This window comes from Monodelphis domestica, chromosome 4 (assembly GCF_027887165.1).
Source record: "Monodelphis domestica isolate mMonDom1 chromosome 4, mMonDom1.pri, whole genome shotgun sequence".
Taxonomy (NCBI): Eukaryota; Metazoa; Chordata; class Mammalia; order Didelphimorphia; family Didelphidae; genus Monodelphis; species Monodelphis domestica.
Genome location: NC_077230.1, coordinates 376,567,575 through 376,592,269, shown reverse-complemented (window position 1 = coordinate 376,592,269; position 24,695 = coordinate 376,567,575). Strand labels below are relative to the sequence as shown.

General features: G+C 48.5%; 1 protein-coding gene across 1 annotated transcript in view; it reads right to left on the bottom strand.

The window, feature by feature from the left end:
- The window catches only part of MECR (mitochondrial trans-2-enoyl-CoA reductase), a 44,735-nt gene that overhangs the window by 6,000 nt on the left and 14,040 nt on the right, over positions 1 to 24,695 (bottom strand). The window contains exons 2-7 of the mRNA XM_001373727.5: positions 19,866 to 19,963; positions 19,328 to 19,459; positions 15,279 to 15,422; positions 12,830 to 12,932; positions 11,791 to 11,893; positions 8,567 to 8,640 (exon numbers count right to left, since the gene is read on the bottom strand). Of these exons, the coding sequence (XP_001373764.3) occupies positions 8,567 to 8,640; positions 11,791 to 11,893; positions 12,830 to 12,932; positions 15,279 to 15,422; positions 19,328 to 19,459; positions 19,866 to 19,963 (654 nt within the window). The remainder of the gene's footprint in view (positions 1 to 8,566; positions 8,641 to 11,790; positions 11,894 to 12,829; positions 12,933 to 15,278; positions 15,423 to 19,327; positions 19,460 to 19,865; positions 19,964 to 24,695) is intronic.

Sequence of the window (24,695 nt, the reverse complement as noted above, 5' to 3'; positions counted from 1 at the left end):
TACTTAATGATTCTGTCTGATTCCAGGACAAGATATACACACAAGAGCCATTGCACAGAGCCAAAGAAAGGCCAATCCAAGATGGATTGATGCACTTCTAGGCCAATACAAAGGTCTTGAATCTAGTGTGAAGACTCGAGGTTACTATGTTTAACATGTGTTAAGACATAGGCTTTCCTTGTATCCACACTCACCCTGAAGATACTCACAGACGAGTATCCCCGAAACCTTGGCTTCTATAATCTGGTCCCTTTCTTTTCTGCCTCTCATAGTGTGGTACCTTTCTGTAGTCCTGGCACTGACTGGGTAAATGCATCATTACTTAGATCATTTTGATTGGGCCCTGATTGAAGGACCTGTTATAGATTTATTTTTCTTCTACTTGGAATTTTTACACATAAGACTTTGATAGTCTATATTTTCATCGAGAAATTTTTCTTTTCTTTTGGATTTTCTGATGTCTTTTTAATATCTCTTGCCAATTGATTCATATACCTCATACCTCAGCCATGCATCCCTAACTGATTCTGAATCTTTCAATCACCCACAACATGGGGGAATGTAAAAAAAAAAAATCATTATTTAAATTGCAAAGTTTAAATTCCTTTTGAGAAGAATTTTAGGTAAAGAAGATGCTACCTCTCTGAATCCAGAACTGAACTGTTGGAGAAGCCACCATGAAGAAGCCTCCAGACCACAAGTTGCACAAAATTGAACTTTGGGTGTGGTTGATTGAACATTTATTTGTATGTATACTTTTATGCCAAAGGGGACTGCCCCCTAATGGCTTTTTGTCAATGTGTTCAGCAATTATTGGTTTTATTCTTTTTTCTCTTATCCTCACACTATTGCAATCTTTTAAGTTTATTATGTTTTTATGATCCTTTTGGGGAAAAATTAATTTTTCCAAAATGATCACACGAGGGAATGTAAAAAATAGACTCGAATACAGGACTACAATCCCCATGAGCCTTTGCTCCACTTCCCCAGAATGCCTTGTAATCTCACCTGGGCTGAGATCGAGAAGGGATTTAAACTGATTCAAAGGCTTTTGAGAGGGCTCTCGGGTCTTTTGGACTTCTGTTTTGGAGCAGAGGCGTCTCTTCCATGATGTGAGGTTATTTTGTCTAGGCCTCTAGCCTAGGCACATGTTTCTTACTTGTATATTTTTTAATCTTTAACCTTTAATAAACCTCTAAAAAATATAATACTCCTTGCAGAGAGAAACTAATTTCTACCTGCCTCAGTCTCCCCATCTCCCCTAAATTTTAACTGTTACAGCAGTGAGGTGGCTTAGTGGATTAAGGCCCAAGTCTGGAGATAGGAAGTTCTGGGTTCAAATTTGATATTTCCTAGTTGTGCAACCCAAGGCAAGTTGCTCAACTTCAATGGCCTAACCCATACCTCTCTTTTGCCTTGGAACTGATACTTAGTATTAATTCTAAGACAAAAGGTAAGAGTTAAAAAAAATCAAACAAACCCCAAGACTGAAAAATAAAGGACAAGGGATTATTCTATTTTTTTTCCCAGCTATGGGAAGGGCATAAATACTTAACAAGCTGGAACTTTAGAGAAATTACTGTGATTCAAGTCCTAGGGAGTTGCCTGAGGCTTGCCCAGAGTCACAGGGCTGGTTAAGTGTCAGAGGTGGACAGAACCCAATTCTTCCTGATTCTCTGTGGAACCACTAAGCCACACAGCCTCTAGAAAAAAGTACAAGATAATCATTCTGAGACTCTGCCCACTACCTATCATATTGGCAAATACAATAAAAGACAATAAAATCACGGGTGCAGCTGTGGTAAAATAGGCACCAAAATACACTGCTTGGTGGAAAGCAATATGGAATGCCATAATTAGTGACAAAAATGTGCATACCCTTTGTCTCTGTAGCACTACCATGGAGATAATAGCTCAAGGAGGAAAGAGAAAAAAGGCTCTGTTGCTGTTCAGACATGTTCAACCTTTTTGTGACTCCATTTGGGGTTTTCTTGGCAGAGATAGTGGAGTGCTTTGCCATTTCCTTTTCCAGCTCCTTTTACAGATGAGAAAAACTCAGGTCAACAGGATTGAATGACTTGCCCAGGGTCACACAGCCAGTAAGTGCCCGAGGCCAGATATGCACTTATAAAGCGAGTCTTCCCAATTCTAAGCCCAGTGCTCTAGACGCTCAGAGAGAACTGTCCAAGAGGATTACGAACAGCATTACTTCCAGTAGCCAAAAGCTAGGAACATGCCAGGTATTCACGGATTAGAGAATGGCTAAACAAATCAGCACGGGAGGTGAGGTGAATAGAATAGAATAGAATAGTACTGTGCCACAAGAAATGACCAATAATTCTTAGAATTCTAGGAAGACTTCTATGAAGTAGAACAGAGGGAAAAAAGAGCCAAAAGAACAACACACACACCGCTTTGCAGGTGAAGATACTACGGTAAATCCCCATTACGCACACACAAAAAACTCGAATGATGGGGTATGATACAAGTCAATACACACCGCTGGTTAACAATGGGTAACGAGTGCACTTCAGATCCATGTATAACCACAGATATGCTAGGTTTCGTGGTTTCAGCACGCATGCCTCTTTTTCTTGTGCTTCTGATTATACATTTGACCACAAATGTATGTGTACTTGCTAATAGAACTCAAAATAAAATGTATATGTTAAGAAAAGAAGCCTGGGGCTCTCTGAGGATGGAAAGGCCTTGCAAGGCGAGCACTCCTGGTGCAGGAAACATTCAAGCTGTGGCTGGATGCCTGCCTGTCGGGCATGTTCCTGAGGTGCCTGGGAAGGGAGGTGAATCAGATGGCTTCTAGAATGAGGACATCATGCCAGGGCAGGGCAAACCGAAGGGGCTGTTTCCAGAGACACCCCGCTTGAGTCAGTGAGTCCAAGAGCATTTCTCAGGTGGCGAGTGACTCTGTGTTAGGCCCTGTGCTAATGAAGGGGGTAGCAGATGGAGCAAAGACCTTGGAGAGCCCTGGTTCGAATGTCGTCCCACCTCAGATGCTCACTAGCTTATTTTCTCCGAGTCTCTGCTCATCTGTAAAATGTGGATGATCATATCTAGAGTATTTCTCTCACTAGCTGGTTAGGAAGATTAAGTGAGGGAATGTAGGCAAAGTGCTGTCCAAGCTTGCATCTACAGTCAGTTCCCATCTTTCTGGTATATAGTTTGCACAGTGCTGGTCTGCCTTTAGGAAAACCTACGACTAGGGCTAATAGCTGTGGCCCTGGGCGAGTCACTTAAAACCTGTCCAGACCTGGATTTCCTCATGTGTCAAATGAGGGACGTGGGGTTGGTCTAGTTAGACTCAAAGAGGGATGGATCTTTGCCGGTGCAGTAGACTTAGACAATCCCTTGGACACTGAGCTTAGTCGCTTAGGACCAGATGACCGTGAGGTTCCTTGGAGCTCCGGAACGATCCATCTATGAACCTAGAAGTCACTTAACCTCCCAGGGTCTCAGTTTCCTCATCTGCAAAATGAGGGGTCAAATTAGAATACCCCTGAGGGCCTTTCTAGCTCTGCCTCAGAAGAGTCTAGGACTCCTACCTATGCGCAGAGAAGTCTGCATACCGGAGCACAAATGGCCACTCTAGTTTCTGCTTAAATGCTTTCTTTGTTCTCAGAGAGGGTTCCATTCCAGGGGTAGATGCAGAGGGAAAGAGGGAGAAGGAGGAGGAAGAGACAGACAGAGAGAGATAGACAAGAGGATTGTGCTATAAAAACAAAATGTATTTTATGAAAATCCCCTAAAACAAGCCTCATTAAAAAAAAAAAGTACTTGCCAGGAGTTGTACAAATCTAATAAAAAGACTTTCAATTGAAAAGGAAGCAGGACATGGGAGAAAGTGCTTACTTGGATCCCCCAAGTTCAATACCATCAAAGGCTGCTACAGTGTAAGACGACTAGGGCTAGATAGACTAAGCAATTCAAAGGCGATCAAAATGAAGGAGCCATTACTAAACACTATATATACCTAAAATATCAGCCATCTCTATAGAAATGAACAAAGCATGTGTGACAAGCAAGATGAGCTTTCCATAAATGGAAAATCGCGCTGAAAGCTCACACCTTATTTAAAAGGAACAGAATGGTTGGTAAAAGATAGTTGGAATGAGGCAGCATTGCACACATTGGGGTTTTTCTTTAAAATTCTTTTTTTTCAATTAAGAAGCATTTATTCTGTTCCCCTCTCCCAACCCCCTCCAAACGAGGTCTTATCTCTATGTATCCCTGCCACTGGGGAAAACGCCTGACACCCACTAGGAACTGATTTGTCAGGGCTGTAGCAGCAGGACTTGCTTGGAGGGGTGGGAGAGGCTGTGATCGGATGCCCCAGAAGCTGCCTGATCACTTCCCTCTGGGAGATTCTGTGTTAGGAGCTACTAAATTGATTTAATCTGTGGCTCTGGGTAACTCGGGCAGATGAACTTCCAAGTGAATTAAATGCTTCGCATTTAGTGGAGAGCTTCATGTGCTCGGGCAGTCCTACTTTAAAAAACAAAACAAAACAAAAGGCAGTATCGTATATAAGAAGACATACTCGTGAGGAAATCCAGGAACAGAGCATGGAGACAGAGAGCATTTAGGAAAAGATTAACATGGGCAGAAACAGGAGTGGTTTGGTGATGAGAGCATACTACAACACCTCCTGGATGAGTACTTTGGGAAGGAGAACTGGGAGACAGCAGGGTCAGGAAAACCTGGGGTGACAATTGTGCCAAGGGCTGTAGGGATGTCAAGAATGAGAACTGAGGAGAAGGCAGGGACCTGAAGTGGGCCCTATGCTGGCCCTCAGCCCAAGGCTGAGTGGACCCTCGGAGCCCCTCCAGTTGGATGGGACTCCACAGAGCTCGTGCCTGGCCTTCATCATCTCTCTCATCACCCAGGGACGCCTTCATCCATTTGCCAATGGAGCACCAGAGGACGACTTCACAGGAACAATATCTGAGCTTTCAAATTGGTAACAAGGAGTGGGAAGGAATTATTCACCGTTCAAAAGAACTCCCCACTCCTTTTGATACCTAGCTCCCCTGGAAAATGTTTCAATTAATCAAACTGTGATCCATACACACCTCTTTTTGAACACTGGGGGCATTGAAGGGGATCCAGCTGTTTTCATCTGCTCCTACCCATAGCTTCAGAAGCAAGTCTTATTAATGTATCCTGCTCTTTTCTTCCATTAGACTCTGAGCCCTTCAAGAGAGGGATCAAAGCCTCCCATTTGTTTGATGCTGTCTGCCTAGATCAGCACTGGGCGGGGGCTCCAGAAATGTGTCTGGATAACAGAGCCCCCCCATCCCATTCTCCAAAGGTGGGCTGATCTCAGCCAACACTAAGGCTCTGAGAATCTGGGCTCACCACCCCAAGAGAAGCTGGCATGGAGAAGGGCACCGGAGTGACATGAGTAAAGCTGTTTTTGACTTTCTGGTTCCAGACACACTGGAATGCATTATGGAGGAGAGAGAAGCAGAGGGCGTATGGGAAATCCAAACAACTTATAATTACTTATCAACTATTACAATCCCATTAGTTAGTTATTTGAGTTAATCTCGTGTCACCGGCTTCCAGGGGAATCTTGCCACATTTGCAACATCTTCATGCGTCATTCTGTTCCTGTGAAATTTGGAAGGATTTTAAACCTCTTAAGAGGATTATCCTTCCCAAATTTAATACCAATACCATCTCAAATCTGTTGAACGCTTTATATTTTTTAATACTCTTTCACAAACTTCATGGCATTCGATGTTTGGATGGTGGGAGGGGTAAGTAGGTTATCATCAACTAAGCTTTATTTTATTTATTTAAAACCCTCACCTTCCTCCTTGGAATCAATACTATATAATGGTTCCAAGGCAAAAGAGTGGTAAGGGCTAGGCAGTGGGGGTTAAGTGACTTGCCCAGGGTCACACAGGTAGGAAATGTCTATCAACTACGTTTTATTGATGAAAAAACCAAAGCCAGTGGACAAAAGGCCATCTAAATGAGGTTTCTCCGACTCGGCAGGCCTCAAACAGAACTTATTTTTCTTTTCTCCAAACCTACTCTCTCTCTGTTCTTGCCATCCTTCCAGTCATTAAATTTGTAACCCTGGGATAATTCCCAACTCTGCTCTCATCCCATGTATCCAACCAGCTGCTAAATTTTGTGGATTCTGCTTCCAAACCTCTCCCATCTGCAACCCCCTCTACATTCACCCCTTTCATTACTTCTGGGCCTCCCAACTGGTCACAAGCCCATCACCCTTCTAATCCATCTTCCACACAGTTGTCCATGTGAGAGTCTTAAAACCCAAATCTGCTTACGTCCCTCGCCTGTTCAAAAAGCTTTCTGTAGCTCCCTAGTGTCTCTAGGATAAAATGCAAACTCTTTCATTTGGCACTCATAGCCCTTAGTATTAGGGTCCATCCTACCTACCCAGGCTTAATACAAATTACTGGATGCCCTTTCTGAATTCTGTGCTCTAATCAGACTGGACTCTGGTCTTTGTTCCAGTCACACCAACCACATCTGAGTCCTCTGGAAGGTTATTCCCAGGCCTGGAACATGCCTCCCTTACCCTGGTCTCTTAGAACTTTTAGTGTCTTTCAAAGTTCAGTTCAAGCACCATCTGCTCCCTGCCTCTCCTTCTTCCCCTCCCCTCTTCCATGTCCCCCTCATTTACCTTGAGTCTGCTCTGCATACATCTTAGATTCACCTCTATGCATAGCTCTTATTTCCCCCAAAGGAATGGAAGAAGCGCCTTAAGGGCAGGCAGGACCCGTTTTTGTCGTTGCATCTAGAGTGCTTGGCACAGTACCTGGCCCATGCTTACATGTGGTACATGGCTTAGCTGGGGGCTGGCCGTGGGCACTGAGGGGCAGCAGCAGGAACAGGACCCTCGTGCTCTAAACACCAACGGAAAATCTGTATTGTTGATCACCTGTACTAGACCTGTAATGCTCTCCGTGCCTCATCTGTTTTATGAATTCCTCGGACTGTTCTGTATGTATTTTAGTTCTGGCCTCAGACATAACTGATGACCTGTGGTGGCCCTCCCATGTACCACATTCCCCCACCCCCACGTTCATGTTCCAGAAGGGCAGTGAGACCTCTCTGCACTGACCACGATGACAAGATGGGCAATGGGGGAACATGGGGCCTGCGCCCTGGGGACTCTGGCATTCCAGAAGACTCCCCCAAACCTGCACGTGTGCCTATTCCCTATTTATTCACCATAAATCCCCACAAACACCCCCCCCCCATCTGGCTGGGCCCGTTTTCCAGGGATTTCTGGAAAGGTGAAGATTTCTTGGAATGGCTGCCCCTCCACAGATGGGGCTGCTACTCTATCACCTCAAGAACTGCTGCTCCATCTGCCCAGAGAGGCTTCTCTACAAGCCCCAGGCAAATCCCTCGGGCTAGCTGATTAGCCCCCAGCCTATTCCCTGCTGTTAGGCTATTATGCCACCTTAAACCTCTTCTTCAAATACATTTCTTTTTTGACTTCTGGATTGAACAGAGTTTGAGTCTCCCATTCTTGGGGCCAGACCCTGCCACAAAATGGTGTGTGCTTCTCCCACTAATGGCCTGATTGACTGATCCAAGCAACACCACTCCTCGGAGTGGAGGCAGACGTGCCCCCTGACTTGGTTGACCTTGGCTCTTTCCATGTTTTCTAGCTGGGACGAATGGTGGAATTTTGAGGCTCATCAGGAAAAGGAAATAGAATTCTATAAGTTCTAGAGATGGAAGGACCTTAAGAGACGAGCTGTCCTTAGATAGATTTCAGGGGGGTCTGTGAACTTGGATGGGTAAAAAATGTGTCTTTATTTTTACCAATCCTGAAGTGAAACCTTAATTATTCGAAATTGCTATTGTGAGGAGAGTGCGGCTCCCTAGACTGTCCCTTAAAACAAAGAAGAGTTAGGAACTCCTGGACAGAGAGAAAACGACATGCAGGAGGTCACCCACAGCTTAATGGCAGAGCGCGTGCCTGGACGCAGGGGTCCGATCCTGAGCCTCCACAAAAGGGTTCTGGGCACCTCCGCTGCTCCGGTCTTGGAGCAGGATGCCTCGGGTGCGGGCCTGGGGGGCTGTTTCTGGAATTCCCACTACACACCTGGGTCAGAGGTCCAGCCCTGGTCTGCTTGTCAGACCCCAGGGAGCCTTCAAAAGCACAGGCTGGCTCTGGTCTACCTTTCGTATCCCCCCAGGGCCTGGCATGGGCCCATAGCTATGTGCAGTCTGAACCATGATTTTTTAAATCCATACCTTCCATCTTTGAATCAATACTGTGTGTCAGTTCCAAAGCAGAAGACAGGAGTAAGGGCCAGGCAATGGGGGTTAAGTGACTTGCTCAGGGGACTAGTCACCAGCTAGGAAGTGTCTGAGGCCAGATTTGAACCCGGGACCACCTGTCTCTGGGCCCGGCTCTCTATGTACTGAACCACCTCACCACCCTAGTCTGATCATGTTGATCTGACCTCAGACTCCACCTGCTGGCACGGCTCACCCTGGTGCCAGGCTGGTTCTTTCTGGTCTGTGGGCACTAGGCATGCATGCACGCACTCACCCCAGGTGTCGCATCAGCTCTGTGGAACTCTTCCCACCGACACAATTGAATGCAAGTCGGGGCCGAGGAAAGTTCTGAAAAACAAGGAGCCAGCATTGTGGGTCAACTGCTGTTTGTGTTGTTTGGGGCTCAACCCAAACAGATCTCTGGTCCTCGTTCTTTTCCAACCCTGCCACGAAGCTGAGAGTGCCCAGCCCAGATGCCACCTTCAGCAGAGGAGGAGAGAGCCCCCACTCTGCCCCTGACCCACATCCATGGCCTCCTTTAAAACCCGCCCCCACCCTTCCTGTGCCTGCAAAACCAGCCCTGAGGGGTCTTGGCCGGACTCTGTGGTCCTCAGTGCTCCTCTGTGGCCTCTGAGGCCACACGCACTTCTGGGGTGTGGGAGCTCCCCAGAGGCAGCAGAGTACGGTGACAGAGCCTGGACCTGGGTCTGGTCCTAGCTGTGCTGAGGACTGTGTGATTCTGGACAAGAGGCTCCCCTTCCCTAAGCCTCCGCTTGCTCCGCTACCAAAGAAGGGAAGGTATCAAGTCTCTGCCAGCTCTGAACATCACACTCGCTGCGGGAGGGGGTGCCACGAGCCCCCTGGCATCTGCAGGGGGCTCGGACTAGGGCTCCTCTCCTAGAACACTGTCCCACACCTAGAGAAGGTGGAGAAAACCCTCTAAATTCCTGAAGAGAAGCCTCACGGGAGGTGTGAGCGTCAGAGCTGCTGTCAGGATAGTATCCACGAGACTGTGCAAGTGGAATGGGGGCTCCTCGGAAGGGTGCTGGGCTCCCCGCCCCAGGGGTCTTTGGGGAGAGGCTGGAGAACCCCGATGAGGCTACCACTGGGTGTCAAGCAAGCGCTAGCTTGAAGGAGGGCGTTAGACTTGTTCTGTTTGGTTCTTGAGGAGGAGAACCAAGAACAATGGGCAGAGGCTGCCAAAAGGCAGACGGAGGTTGGATGACAGGAAAAACTGCAGAATGATCAAAGCCGTCTAAGGGGAATGGGCTGAGCCGGGAGGTAATCAATCTACTGATAAGCCTTTCCTGAGCACCCACCCGGGCACTCAGTTGGGCATCGTCCCTCTAGGAAAGCCTTTGGGCAGAGGCTGAAACCTGATGTTGGGTCTGTGACGGGGGAATCCCTATTCAGAGATAATGGAGGGCGGAACGATCCCTTTCGGTTCTAAAGCTCTGCAAAGAACAGCTGGCACGTGAGGACTGTTATGGGGTTTGTTTTTAAATGCTCATTCTTTTCCTGTATTCTCCAGTCATCCACCCTCGCTTCCCAGGAGAATCTAAAGGCCCGGATCCTCACTGCTGGCTCTCCTACCGGGCTGAGCGCCTCCTCCTCTCGGTGTCCTTTGCTAGGTTTTCCTCCTGCTCCCGCTCACGAACCACAGAGGTCCTACAAAGCTTTGCCCTTCTTTTGTCCCTCTCCACTAGCTCGCTGGGTGACGTCACGGGCTCTGCCGAGCTCAGGCACAACGTCCATGCTGAAGATGATCTGACGTATACGGACATCCACCTCTATCTTTATGTGGATCTCCAGCCTGGGAGTCTCTCCTGAGCTAACAGCTGGATGAACATCCTGGCCTGTCACCGGGACAGCGAGGTGGTTCAGCAGACGGAGAGAGGGGCCCGGAGGCTCCAATGTGGCCCCAGACACTTCCTAGCTGGGTGACCCCAGGCAAGCCCTTCACCCCATGGCCTAGACCTTCCCGCTCTTCTTCTTGGCAGCCCATACACTGTACTGATTCTAAGATGGGAGGTCAGGGTTTAAACCCCCAACATGAGTCTGAGAAGCGGTCCGATAGGCCTCCTTAGTTTGCCTGAGGGCTCAGAACAGAGGAGGGGAAGGACCCCGGCTTGGAGCTTTCTCCCCGACAGAATCCAAGGATGGAAAGGCATAGGTTAGGATCGCGCCCCGGCACAGCGCCCTGACCCCAGCAGGTGATGGAACAAGGGCGAGGGATCAGAGAAAGCGGGGTGCCAGTGACGGCCCCGCGCTCATCGAGCCTGGCCCGGTCCGTTCCCCAAGGACTCTCCACAGCTCACAGCCCAGCCCCCCATTTGTGCCTCAGGAGTGTCACCAGCCACCCTCGAGTCTGTGGTCTCGGAACCCAGCGAGGCTAATGAGATAATGAACGTCAGGGTTCCGAAGTCTTTGAAGCACTGCAGAAGAGGGAACTAGAGTTTCATCACTGTTCACAAATCCAGGGGCGCTGCCTGGCTGGGTTGACATCTGGGAGTCTGGCTTTGGGGGACGATGGGCTCGGAGAACCCCCGGGCCCTAGGGGAGGGGGAGGGAGCCCCACACAGATGGGGAAGTGACTGGCCCAAGCCCCAGGCCCAACTCCAGGCTGTGGTCTGTTCCACTCTAGGACACACACTCCCTCTTGTGAATCCTTCCTTTCCTTTCTTTTCTTTTCTGTCCCCCACAAAGTCTCCAGGAGCCTGCCCAAAGGAAGGGTGTCTGCCCATACCTTCTGTTAACTGAGGACAACTGGGGAAATGCTTTCTCCACGGAAGAAGAGAGGTTTCCATGGGAGAACTGGGAAAATTCTCCAAGTTCAGGGTTGACTGCTTTCAAAAATCACAGATCTTGTGGAATTATATAGTAAGGGGCTTGAGGAGTCATCTCATCAATCCTTTCCTTTCCCTTACCCCCATTTTACTGATTAAGAAACTGAGGCCCAGAAAGGCTGTTACCAGATCAGAATTCTAGAGTTAGAAGGAATATCAAGGTGACCTAATCCAAGCCTTTCTTTTTACATTTGAGCAAGTTGAGGCCTAGGGAGGGTAACTGGCTAGTCCAGGGTTATAGAGACAGCAGAGCTGGGCCTCACACTCAGGTCCGTAGACTTAGGGTCAAGGTTCTTTTCACTATACCATGCCTGTAAGACTGCCTGCCTGTCTTCCCTCTCCTCTCCCTCTTCCACTTTACCTTCAGTCTGATAATCAATATTGCATATTGACTCCAAGGCAGAAGAGTGGTAAAGGATGGGCCATGGGGTTAAGTGGCTACATGGACAGACAGCTAGGAAGTGTCTGAGGGCGCATTTGAACCCCGGACCTCCCATCCCTTGGCCTGGCTCTCTACTCACTGAGCCATCTCACTGCCCCTTGACATAGTATTTTTCAAAGCCACAGGCTGGCTCTTTGGCTTCTACTTCAGGTTTATTTGGTTTGGAGAAGAGCACCCTAGAGGGGAAAACATTTTCCCCACCCCAAGTACCTTGAAGAAGTCTTTCATCTCTGGCCTTCTCATTGCTTCCTCTGTGAAGATGTGTTCAGCCCCCAGGCCCTTCAGTCTGTCTGTCAGCTTCTGGAGATCTGGTCTAGGCTCCAAATATAACCAAATGACCTGAGTCAGGCTGGGGCAGGGGAGTAAAGCTCCCCACGTGACGGCCTGTGGGCCCATCTGCCACAGCTCCAGGCTTCCCAATTCCCAACAGCCAGAGACTCTCATGGGACTAATCTGGGCTCTTATCTCACTTTTAAAGGGTCCTGACTCCGTCTTGCCCCCTTTCTCATGCTGTTTCTGGTGAACAAGCCAGTTCACCCCCTTTCCGCTCTTTCTCAATGGCAAGGCTGGCTCCTGAGAGCATGCCAAGTGCCACCTGACAGCACATGGGCATCCAGAGCTAACGGAGAGCCAGAGCAAAAGCAAGTGGCCCCAGAGCCCCGCCAGAGGAGCTGGACCACGCTGCTGAAGCTCAAGGCTTGGGAAACTCATTTTGCTCAAAGAGCAAATCATCTCAACACTCCCAAAGAGCAGCTGCTGTTTTGAAAATAGGGGCCCCGTTCTTCTTATAGGATAGGAGTAACAAACAAGAGCGGGCATCCCACAAAGGGAGCGTCTCTCCTAATTCCTGATTTTTAAAAATACATTCAACCCCGTCTGCCTGAAACCCACCCCCATTTCATTCCCCAAGGCTGATGTTTTTGGGCTCAAGCATAGCAGAAAGGAGGCACAGTGCTTCTCTGAGGTTTCTGCTATCTCAGATTCTGCTAAGAGCCAGGAAGAGCCTGTTTAGCCTTTCTCCAGTGTCCCTGAGCCACTTCGGTATAGATGGTCCTTAGGGCCTTCTGGGAAGGTGGCCTGTGCTCAGCTTTCTGGCCAGACATAAGCCAGCCTCCTCCCCAGCTAGGCCAGTTGCCTGGCCTCTGGCCTTTAGCCAAGGCCCCAGTAAACACCCGGAAGGGCAGCTTGAAAGCACAGATTGAGACTGTGATAAGGCCAAGGAGTCACAGCAGGGCTCCCCCTCCCTCACCTGTCTCGGACCACATTGATGGTTCTCAGACCCAAGGCTGCAGCAATCTGAATGACAGCTTGTCCCACTCCACTGTTGGCTGCATTCTGGATGATGGAGTCCCCTAGAGAGGTGGAAAGAGAAACAAGTCAAGAGGACGTGTGTTCTCTGCCCAAGATCTCCCAGGGCAGGCTCACTCATACTGTTGTCTCAGCCTTTAAAGTAATACTGCTGGGGGCAGCTAGGTAGCTCAATGGATTGAGGGCCAGGCCTAGGGAGGGGAGGTTCTAGGTTCAAATGTGGTCTCAGACACTTCTCAGCTGTGTGACCCTGGGCAAGTCACTTAACCCCCATTGCCTTACCTTACCAAGAGCCCTTACTACTCTTCTGCCTGGGAACCAATACACAGTTTTGATTCCAAGACAGAAGGTGAGAGTTTAAAAATAATACTGCTGTCATTTGTGCTTGTTAAGGATCTTCCATATGCCAGACACCGTGCTAAGCTAAGTTCTGAGGATACAAAGACTGAAACGATTCCCACCTGCAGTGAGTTTCCATTTCTCCATGATGTCTTCCCTTTACTAAAATCACTTTGGGGCAGGGTCCCAGGGCCAGACAGAGTCTTACAGTCCCTCCCCAGTCCCTGTCTGCTGAGTATTCAAAGATCCTCTCCTCAATCCCTGTGGATCTGAGAAAGGAGCAGTCACCCTGACCTAATCTGGTCAGAGACAGGGTTAGACAGATAAGGGCCCAGTTCAGGAGAAGTAGAGGAAGGCATTCTTCCTCCAGGGATATAATTCCTGACACCCGGATTCAAGATATTTATCTAATCCCTGATGACAAAATGGTTAGAGAAGCCCCAGTATTCTGAGCATATGCTGGAGGGCAGGGAGACACTGGCAATCTTGCTAAAGGAGGGAGGGAGGGCAGGAGGTTTTACTGGATGGCTGACTGGGGTCCTGTTTTACTTAACTCTCTCCATGATCTCTAAAAGGCTGAAATTTCATCCTGGAAAACAAGAGGTCTGGATTACAGGGTCCCTGAGCTCCTTCAGGACAAAGTCTCTTCTAGACTTAAAATTCTATCTCCTAAGATCTCTCCTAGCTCCTATGTGCTCTCATCCCTTGAAATCCTGATGTTCTGTGCTTTAAAGCACCTTCTGAAAGCACCTGTCATTCAGTGTTCCAAGGGCTCCCCTAGCTGATACTTTCTGTTCTAAACTCCTTCCCAGCTCTGACATCCCATCCCTTAAGTTTCGCTCTGATCTGCTGTTCTGAGAGCCTTCAACTTCTGAAATTCTGCTCCAAAGTCTCCTCTAGCCCTAACATTCTATGAACAGAGGAAGCAGATACTTCTCTGGTCTAAATACCAGCATAGTCAAGAAACCCAAACAAAATGGTGAGAAAGGCTCAGAGGGCGAACTTGTATTCTGCCTGTTTAAGATGATGATGAGGGAAGTCAGCTGATCTCTACATATAATATTTGAAAATAAAAGTAGGAAACACTTTTCCCCACATCTGGCAAACCATGCCTACCATGCAGCGAGGCCCAGGAAATGGCCCCCATTTATGGCAGTAACAGGCAGAGTATCTGGGTATTGTAGCACCTGGAAAGCAGGAAGCCAGCGGTGTCAGGAGCACCAGAACAGCCAACTTAAAGCCAGCGCTCCTCACACGAGGGCTCCTGCCAGATCCCGGAGAACCTCTCTGGCCTAAGGCGGGGACTCACTCCCCCACCAGAACGACTCTTCATACAGGTTATGGATGATCAGGCAACCCTAGATCATAAAGAAACGACCCCAGGTAAAACCCAGGGGAGAACTCACAACTGTGCCCCGAGTGGAGTCTGACCCAGAACCTGGTCTTTACTCTTCTCTAAGGTAAAGCAACCACTTCTGATGCACACATAGAGTTTACAGCCCATTAGGCGAGAGAACGCACATATAGATCACACAGAGTCAGATATGACTGAATAATAACAAAGCCTTTAAGTCATAGTTTTTCATTCCTCAGTTGACTGAAAGGGAGTTTCCTCCATACAGCAGCCAGCAGTGTAGGAAGGGGAGTTCCTAGCTGGGTGACCCTGGGCAACTCACTTAACCCCAATTGCCCAGCCCTTATCGCTCTTCTGCAAGAAAAAAAACCAAGAATGGATAGGGAAGCTGGAGCCAGGTTGTGATGAGCTTTAAATGCTAGATGGAGGAATTGCTATTTAACTCTAGTAGTGGGGAGCAGCTGGAGTTTACTGACCTTCAGACGTCTCTGAGAGATGTGTAGAGGAAGGCCTGGAGAGGGAAGGAGAGCCCGCGGGAGCTACTGCAATGGGGGGTGGGCTGGGGAGGGAGTGGCTGGAGTGGGAGCTGGCTATGGAGAGCCCACAGGATGGATGGCAGATGTTGGGGGTGAGAGAGAGGGAGACACCCAGGGCTGCCCTCGTCCCTGCAGAGGGCCAGGGGGTCCCCGTGACTTACCTGGTCGCAGCTGCTCGAAGTCTGACAGCATCCGGTAGGCAGTGCAGGGGTTCACCCCCAGGGTGGCTGCACAGAGCAGGGGGATATCGCTTGGGATGCTGATCAGGGACTTTTCACTCATCACAGCCTCAGTCTGCCAGGTGCCTGGGTCAGAGAAGGTCAGTGTTGACACACCAAAGAAGTTGGGTTGTTCCCCAAAATGACCCAGAGGCCTGAAGTTCAGTCCTCACCCTCTCCAAATGTCATCTCTCCAGCTGCCCCTCTTAAGGACTTACTAAATGGGAGGGGGGAGGCAGCTAGGCCACATAGCAGAGACAGCCCTGGCCTAGAGTCAGGAAGACCCAAGTTCAAATTTGCCTCTGACACTTACTAGTTGTGTGACCCTGGGCAAGTCATTTAACCCTGTGTACATTAATTTCCTCATGTGCAAAATGAGCTGAAGAAGGAAATGGCCAACCATTCCAGTGTCTCTGCCAAAAAAAAAAACTCCAAGTGGGGTCACACAGAGTCAGACATGACTGAATAACAACAAAGCCCTTAAGAAATTTCATTCATCAGTTGCCTGAGGCAGGTTCATCATGGCAAGCTCCCTATATCCATGAAATCGAGTTATAGCCCTCAAAATCCCCTAGTTAAAACAAAACAAAAAACCGCCCTCCACTGATGAGATCCGATATAGAGACTATTCACTCCGAACCCTTTATGTTACAGAGGAGGAAGGCGAGACTCCCGAGAGCGTCTAGCCCAAAGTCACACAGCGGCCAGAGCCATGAGGAGAGCCCAGGCCTGCTCACTTCGGTCTCGACACCGCACTTTGATGATTCTGGAAGAGAAAGTGAAGCTGATGACTTGGTGCAGCTCTGCCTCACTTACACCCAATTTGGGCTCCAGTCAAGAGATCAGCTGGGATGCCACCGGTCCTCTTAGAAGATGAAGGATGGACACCACTACCTTGTACGTAACTGGCGCTGGAGAGAGTTGTTTGCACGGTGTCTCCCCCAGAGGGCAGGGACTGTCTTTTGCCTCTTTTTGTGTCTCTGTTCCTTAGTGCCTGGAGCATAGTAGGCACTGAAGGAGGAGAGATAGTGCAGCTATGGGCACAGTTTTTATTTTGGATATCGGTCAATCCCAGGGGTCTCCGGGCACCAGAAACAAATCAAGAAAGGTCATTCTGATCTCCTGAGGACCAGGGCTCTTCCAGAATGATAGTCTCTGAGGCTCTGTTATGTCAGGGATTGGGCAAGGACAACTTTCCCTGGTAAAGCACAAGGATACTGGAGCAAGATTTCTTTTAACCTTTTTTTTTTTAAATGCTGTGGTCTCCTCTGGCACTAGAGCAAAACCTACAGACCTCCTTCTCAGAAGGTTTTTCAATGCATCAAATAAAATCCAATGTATTTTCAGACATGCAGATGCGTATAAACTTTGGTGAGGTGATAAGAGATACAGGGGGATTGGGGAGATAGACAAGTCCTAAGCCTGGAATAATAATAACAACAACAACCAAATACTGTCATTTTATGGACCCACACAATGGTTTTCAAAACACTAAATTGTAAAAGAAGAGTCTCAAGATAGTCTCAAAAGAGATAACAACTGCTTTTATTTGAACCTCACCAAAAAAATTAAAAGGAGAAAACCCCAGAAATAATTAAAGCCAGAGGGGTTAGAGAGAGGCTGAAAAAAGGAGTTAAGAAAGAGGATTCAGGGAAGGGTGTGGGGGTGCTAGGCTCTGTGACCTTGAGTAAGTCCCTTAACCTCACTCATGCCTCAGTTTCCTTAACTGTAAAACGAGGGGGCTAGATTCAGTGGCCTCTAGGGTTCCTTCTGGCTCCATGCTCAGGATCAGGCCTGCCCTATTCATATGCTGAGGAAGGGAATCCCTGGTAACATCATGAAGGTCATCTAATCCAGCCACTTTGCCGGATGAAGGAGGAAACTGAGATCACAAGACAATTGGCGGCATGCCAAGCTCACACAGAAAGGCGGATTTGGGAGGATTTCTCTTAAAGTTTTGACTTCCTCATTCATTTCTGTGAATCCTTATCCATTTCCCTTTAGCAACCAGGGCCTTAAAGCCTCAAAAGCACCTTCTTGTGTGTGTGCTGGAGTCAAGGTGGTTGGGAGAGAAAAGGAGAAACAGCTGGTCCCATTCAGCAGTGGGCCTGGCAGCTGGTGGAGCTGCCCCTGGGCAAGGAAGCACTCTGGGCCTCTGAAGACAGAGGGCAGGTGGGCCGAAAACTAAGACACAAGGGGGGAAAATCAGCTGTGTGAGCTTGGGGCAGTCACTCGACTCCTCCTCAGCCTGTTTCTTCCTTTGTGCCTTCCTTCTCTCAGTTTCCTTGTTCTCCAGACCACTTGTTTGTCCACAGTGTTTGCATGTTGTTCCCCCATCAGCCTGGGAGCTCCTTGAAAGCAGAGGCTGGCTTTTGACTTTCTCTCCTTAGTGCTTACAACAGTGCCTGGCACATAGCAGGAGCTTAATAAATCCAAGTGCTCTGGCTGGTGGATTCTAAGGTTCCTTCTTGCTCAGTATCTAAGGTCTAGTGTTAGCATCTTCCTGCAGGCTCAGACTCACATCTGGACTCTGCATCCCCTCCAGTCTCTAGGACAGAGCCCCGTGCAGAGTATCACAGAGGTGCTAGGCTAGGGGTTCTTATAACTGTTTCTGTGCCTTGGGCCTCCTTGGGCAGTGTCTGGTAGAGAGCCTCCCTGCTCAAAAATCATCTTTTTAAATGCACAGAATTAATAAAATAAGAGGAATACAAAGGAAACCTAGTGATCAAGATGCTAACTACCTGATAAGCTCGTGGCTTCTTGAGTTAAGACCCCTGCTCTGGTGGACATGTGAGCTCACAAATGTGGGGATTCCCTGAGAAGATGTAGATCACAGCCTGTGCAGGCTTGGTCCTTCTTTGTGACTCTCACCTGCCTTTTGTAAGACTGCGCAGAAGAGCACGTCTTGTGTGCCCAGTGCCTTCCTGATAGTCTTTGGACACTGTGCCGCTATCAGTTAACCTTTCCTCCTGCCACATGGAAGGCCCATCGCGCTCTCTGTCTCTCCCTCTCCCTCTCTGTCTCTCTCTCTGTCTCTCTCTTTCTCTCTCTCTCCTCTCTCTCTCTGTCTCTCTCTCCTCTCTCTCTCTGTCTCTCTCTCTCTCTTTCTCCCTCTCTCTCTCCCTCTCTGTCTCTGTCTCTCCCTCTCTGTCTGTCTCTCTCTCTTTCTCCCTCTCTCTCTCCCTGTCTGTCTCTCCCTCTCTGTCTCTGTCTCTCCCTCTCTGTCTGTCTCTCTCTTTCTCCCTCTCTCTCTCCCTCTCTGTCTCTCTCTCTCCCTCTCTGTCTCCCTCTCTGTCTCTCCCTCTCTCTCTCTCTCTGTCTCTCTCTCTCTGTCTCTGTCTCTCCCTCTCTGTCTGTCTCTCTCTTTCTCCCTCTCTCTCTCCCTCTCTGTCTGTCCCTCTCTCTCCCTCTCTCTCTCCCTCTCTGTCTCTCCCTCTCTCTCTCTCTCTCTGTCTCTCTCCCTCTCTGTCTCTCTCTGTCCCTCTCTCTCCCTCTCTCTCTCCCTCTCTCTCTCTCTCTGTCTCTCTCTCTCTGTCTCTGTCTCTGTCTCTCTCTCTTTCTCCCTCTCTCTCTCCCTCTCTGTCTCTCTCTGTCCCTCTCTCTCCCTCTCTCTCTCCCTCTCTGTCTCTCCCTCTCTGTCTCTCTCTCTCATTCTAGTTTTCTTCAAGGGTATCCTTGATGCCACTTGTCCTGCATGGCCCCAAGGTTGTCTTTTTCTGGGGCCGGCTCCCACCCGCCTTGTACCTTTGTACATCTGTGTTACGGGGCTCACAGACCTGGAAGAATGCTGGTGTTCAAAGGAAGACCGTGGCAACAGGGAGACGCTTGGGCTCATTAAAAGAGGATTGGGATTTCCCAGAGCAGTAGGTACATGGTAAATATTTGATGAAGGAAATTAATGAGATATGGAACGAATACATAGGCTTCAAGAAGGCTGCCTAGTGGAAGAAAAGACATTGGCTCTGACAGGGGAAGTACCTGGAGGAACTCACCCAGGCCAACATCAGCTGGGATCACCAAGTCTCCGGGCTTGACTCTTGTCACTTCGCTGCCCACTTCTAACACCTGTCCGACCCCTTCATTCCCTCCAACTGCAGGTAGTTTAGGCAGAAGGGCATAGGTCCCTGTGGGCAAAAAAAGGGACACGGATCATTCCCTGATTGACAAATGGTCAAAAGATACGAACAAGCAGTTTTCAGAAGAAGAAATCAAAGCTATCAATAATCATATGAAAAAATGTTCTAATTCCCTTGTGATTAGAGAAATGCAAATTAAAACAATGCTGTGGTACCACCTCCACCTATCAGATTGGCCAATATGGCAGTAAAGGAAAATGATAATGTTGGAGGGGATGTGGCAAAATTGGAATACTAATGCACTGCGGGTGGAGTTGTGAAATGACTGCACTGGCCTCTGTGTTCTTCAGGAGCAGGGCTGATGCCAGAAGCACTGCCCCTGCCCAGGGGAGGAAGGCGATGGGGCGGCTTGCGGGGGAGAAGCCAGTCAGCAAGGACCAAGGACCTGGGCTACCTTGGATCACGTTGATGTCGGCCGGGTTGATAGGGGCTGCCAGCATCTTAATCCGGACGTCGGATGTGCCCAGAGGCCGCATCTCCAGGGTCTTCAGTCTAAACACAAAACCAAACTCCCATCAGTGCTGGATTGGCACCTCCCCCTCCAGTCTGGGCAGGAAGGAGAGGAGGAAGAGAACACCAGCCTTGGGGCCCAGGCCAGGGTACATCATTCCCCTTCTCTGAGGCTTGTTTTATTTATCTGCAAAATGAGAGTACTGCCTATTCTACTCATCTAGGGCTCATGCAGGGACCAAGCGAAAGGAGGGTTAAAGTGAATCAGGATTTTCATACTGGAGTCGGTTCAGGCAGTAAAACTCTGTGCCCCCCTCCCCCCACTTCTGGGCTGAAACCACCACCTGGCTCCATCCTACTGATCATACATACTTCTCCTTCACACACTCTATGCCCCAGGCAAACCAGCCTTCCTGTCCCATCTCCCACTTCCAGGCCTCTGTTTAGGGCTGGCTCCCACACCTGTTATGTGCTTTTCCTTTAAGACTCCTTAAGGTCCCTTCCAAGTTGGCTTCAGTGTATGGCCATTTCCTTCTCCAGCACATTTTACAGATGAGGAAACTGAGGTAAGCAGAGTTAAGTGACTTGCCCAGTGTCATATAGCTAGAATCTAAGGCCAGATTTGAACTTGGGAAGATGAGTCTTCCTGACCACAAGATGGTGCCACCTGGCTGTATTCATAGTAGAGGGAACGTAGAATGTGGGATCCAAGTTGAGTCTTGAAGGAATCAAGAGGAAGAGATTAAGAGAGAGAGGATGCCAGGTTTTGGAGGATGGTCAGTACAAAGTTCAAGAGTTGTGAGCAAGTGTCCTGGGTAAGGGTAGAGACCAGCAGGTTCAGGACAGATGAATGGTGGAATCCTCAGAGGGCAGGAAGGCATAAGAGGACTGACCAGGCAGGAAGGGTGTTGGGTTGGGAAGGGCTTTAAAAGCCAAACAAAAACCCAGATTAAACTGCTTGCTAGCTTCAGAAGGGGAGAGGGAAGGGAGGGAGATAATTTGTATCATACAACTCCATAAAACTTAGGTGTAAATTCATTATTACGTGTAATTGAAAAGAAATGTATTTTTAAAAAAGCCAAAAGAGGCTTTCCTGGAGCGAGGAGGGAGCCTCTGTAGTTGGGTTGGCCCAGCTGATTTAGGAAGTTCACTTGAGCATGGGGAGAGAAGTGGGAAAGCCAATAGGCAGGTGAGGGTTTGTGAGTGGAGAGAGGGGGACATGTATGTATTTGTATGTGTATAATACACACAGATTGCATTTCAGGTATGCTGTGTTTGAGATAACCCAGGGAAGCCATGTTCTTCAATAGAGAAGTTAGAACCAGGTTTTAAGCCTAGCTCTGCCACTTGCCAAGTTACCTTAGGCAAGTCCCTTCCCCTCCATTGGCCTCAGTTTCCCCATATGAAAAAACAAGGAGGCTGGACTGGATGTCTTTCAAAGGCCTCTTTCAGCTCTAAACCCTCAATCCAAGATGATCACCCACTGTTGTTCAGGACACACCATAAATAGTGCCACTCACGGGGGATAGAACACAGCCCATGATCCTCCACCATTCATTGAAGAGACCCAGGGCTGTGATTCTGGGTGAATCCCATTCTCCCCCTAGTTCTCTTTCCTTGTCTGTAAGGCCTCAACCAGGGGCTCTTTCTTGGGGGCCACCAACTTGTTTTTTAAATATTTTGATAAATGTGTTTCAATATAATTGGTTTCCTGGGGAATGGCTGAACAAATGATGGCATATGAATGTGATGGTCTATTATTGTGCTGTAAGAAATGATTAAGGGGAACACTCTTGGTGAGAACTGGGAAGACACATATAAACTGAGAGAGTAAAGGGAGTGGAACCAGGAGAATGATTTATATAGTAACAACAATGTAAAGACAGTCAGCTCAGAAAGGTCACAGAACTCTGGTGGGTGTAGTGCAATAATGAAACACGACCCAAGAGGCCCCATGATGAAGGATGCTGGCCACCTTTGGAGAGAGAGGTGAAGGACTATACACGTGAAAGGAGACGTGGCCGAGGTGGGAGTCTGCTTTTCTTGACTATGCTTATTTGTTATAAGGCCTCAGTGGGAAGTAGAGAGAGAAAATAGCTTTTTGTTAAATGAAAAAAAAAAAAGGAGGTTGGACTAGATGGAGGGTTCTTAACTTTGAGTGTCATGGACTCATGGCAATCCGAAGGCCCCTTCTCAGAACACATAAAATAAAATACAAAGGATAGCAAAGGACACCATTTATGTTGACATGCTGTTATCAAGACACTGAAAAACAAGTTCATGGACCTCAGATTAAGAAGTCCTGGGTTAGGTGATGGAGCATCAGGCCTAGAGATGGGAGGACTTGGGTTTAAGGCTGGCCTCGGACGCCTTGAGCAAGTCACTTAACCCCTATTGCCTAGGCCTTACCATTCTTCTGTCATGGATACTTCATTCATATTAACTCTAAGACAGAAGGTCAGGGTTTTTAGATCAAATCCAACCCAAACTAGACTAGGTGATCTCCAAGGACCCTACTGCCCTTGGACTCAACCACTCTGCCATGACCCACTTTCTGTTTCTTAATAAAGTGGTGGGTGAGATTACGGCGCTTGCCAGCTGGGGGCAGCCAGGAGCCATGTTGTGCAGGGCCACGGAGGGGGAGCTGCCTCCCTCCTGCCTTTCCTAAGACTCAGCCCAGACACCTTCCCAGGCCAAGCCCAGGAATACGTCAATATCATGATCCCGCCCCACCAGTGTTTGCCTGTTGCCAAGGATACCCCTGGGGCTGGAAGGAGGGGAGGAGGCCAGGTCTGAATTCCTGAAGTCAGAGCTCTGGGGAGCCAACCACCAACAGTCTCCACTGTGGCCTCTTCCCCTCTGCCTGCTTCTCCTCCAGCCACCCCTGGGCTGCTGTGTCCCTTGGACTTGACCTGATGCCAAATGGCCTTCCCGGAGAGGGAGATCCTGCCAGAGAAGCCACAATGGCTCTTCTGAAGCCCAGACTATCCACCTGCAAGCCATGCTGCTCAGAGCAGGTGGACAAAGGCAGCCAGAAGAAAGGGAGAAGAGGCTGGGCCCCAGAGATCACTCCCTTCTTCTGGAAGTTTAGAGCTGTATGCTGTCTCTAAACAATGCCTTCTTGTAGTTAATGAACAACTATTTGTGTGATTTGGAATCTTTCAATTTACAACCTCAAACGATTCACTGTGACTCGGGTTTTTGGAGGGGGGTGAAGGCAGGATCCCCATGGGTCACAAATGCTTAACAACAAATCTTTGACTTTTTTTTAAATTACTGAAAAAAAAAATCCTGACCATCTGTTTTAAAAATCAATATTGTGTTGTATAATTTGGATTTGCTCCCTAGGGGCTTTCCCAGCTTTACATGTTCCTTCTCACATTACATGGTAACAGAGGGGGATATTAAGTTTTGTGTAGCTCTGCCCTCTCTTTTTGTCCTTGATTGTGGCTGGGAAAGCTGGCTTTTACTCAGGCTTTTACTTTTGTCCTTTTGTTTCTTCTACTTCAAGTGATTATTAATAAATCTTATAAAATATAATATTTGGAGTTATTGGATATTAATTTAAATTTTTCTGTGGCTCCAAGGCAGAAGAGTGGTAAGGGCTAGGCAATGGGGGTCAAGTGATTTGCCCAGGGTCACACAACTAGGAAGTGTCTGGGGTCACATTTGAACCCAGGATCTCCGTCTCTAGGCCTGGCTCTCAATCCAATGAGCCACCTAGCTGTTCCAATTCTGACTTTTTAAAAAACAAGTCTTACTATCCACGATCTCTTTTGTGAGAAATGTAGCAGGGCCTAGTGGACAGAGAGAGCGCTAGCCTGTGAGCCAGGAACACAGAGGTTTAGGTTCTGCCTCTGATGACACATTCTGTCTGTATAACCGTGGGGGAAAGGGAATAAACATATAGTAGGCCAGACACTGTGCTAAGTATTTTACAATGATTTCATTCAATCCTCACAACTGTGGGAGGTAGGTGCTGTTATCACTCCCATTTTACCACTGAAGAAAATTGAGGCAAACAAGTGAAATGACTTGCCTAGGAACATACAGCTAATTAAGTGTCTGAGGCTGAAATTGAACTCAGGGCTTCCCAACTCCATGCTCAGTGCTCTGTGCACTATGGCGCCTTCTTATAGCCAAGGCACTTAACCTCTTGGTGGCCCAGATGGCACTCCAAGTCTGGATGCTGAAGAGGCATTGTTGCTCAAGTGTTGGGTCTCTCTACTGGTGAAATCACAAGCTTAGCCCTTCCCTTCCCCTGGAGGCTTCCCCAACCCCAAATATAGCTGTCTTCTTGCTCATCTGTGGGCATTCCCCAGGAAGACATCTGAAGGAAGATTTAAATTCAGAAGCCTTTTATTTTCAGGTCCCCCTCAACACTATCCTATAGGCCAGTACTAGTGAACCTTTTAGAGACCAACGTGCCATGACCTGCTCCCCAGACTGTGTGCAGGCCCCATCCCTCACCCCGACAGAGAGTGCCCCCTCCCACCTGTGTTTGAGGGTGGGGGCCAGCTCCTTGCTGGCTCATGCCCAGGGGGACCCTCTGTTCCTGTATTCAGCTGCCCTGGGGGTGGAGTGAGGGGGCTGCTGCCACTTGGGGAAAAAAGACTAGTCTGGTCGGGAAGTCTGAGGGGGGAAAGGTGGCCTTATTGCTGGGTACATGTCCTTGTTGAGTCTGATTCAAATGTAGCCCCACAAGGTTGGCTCCGTCAGAGAGCTGTGACCCTGGTACCTTTTAGGCGGCTTCTATTTGCATATCGATGGTGCA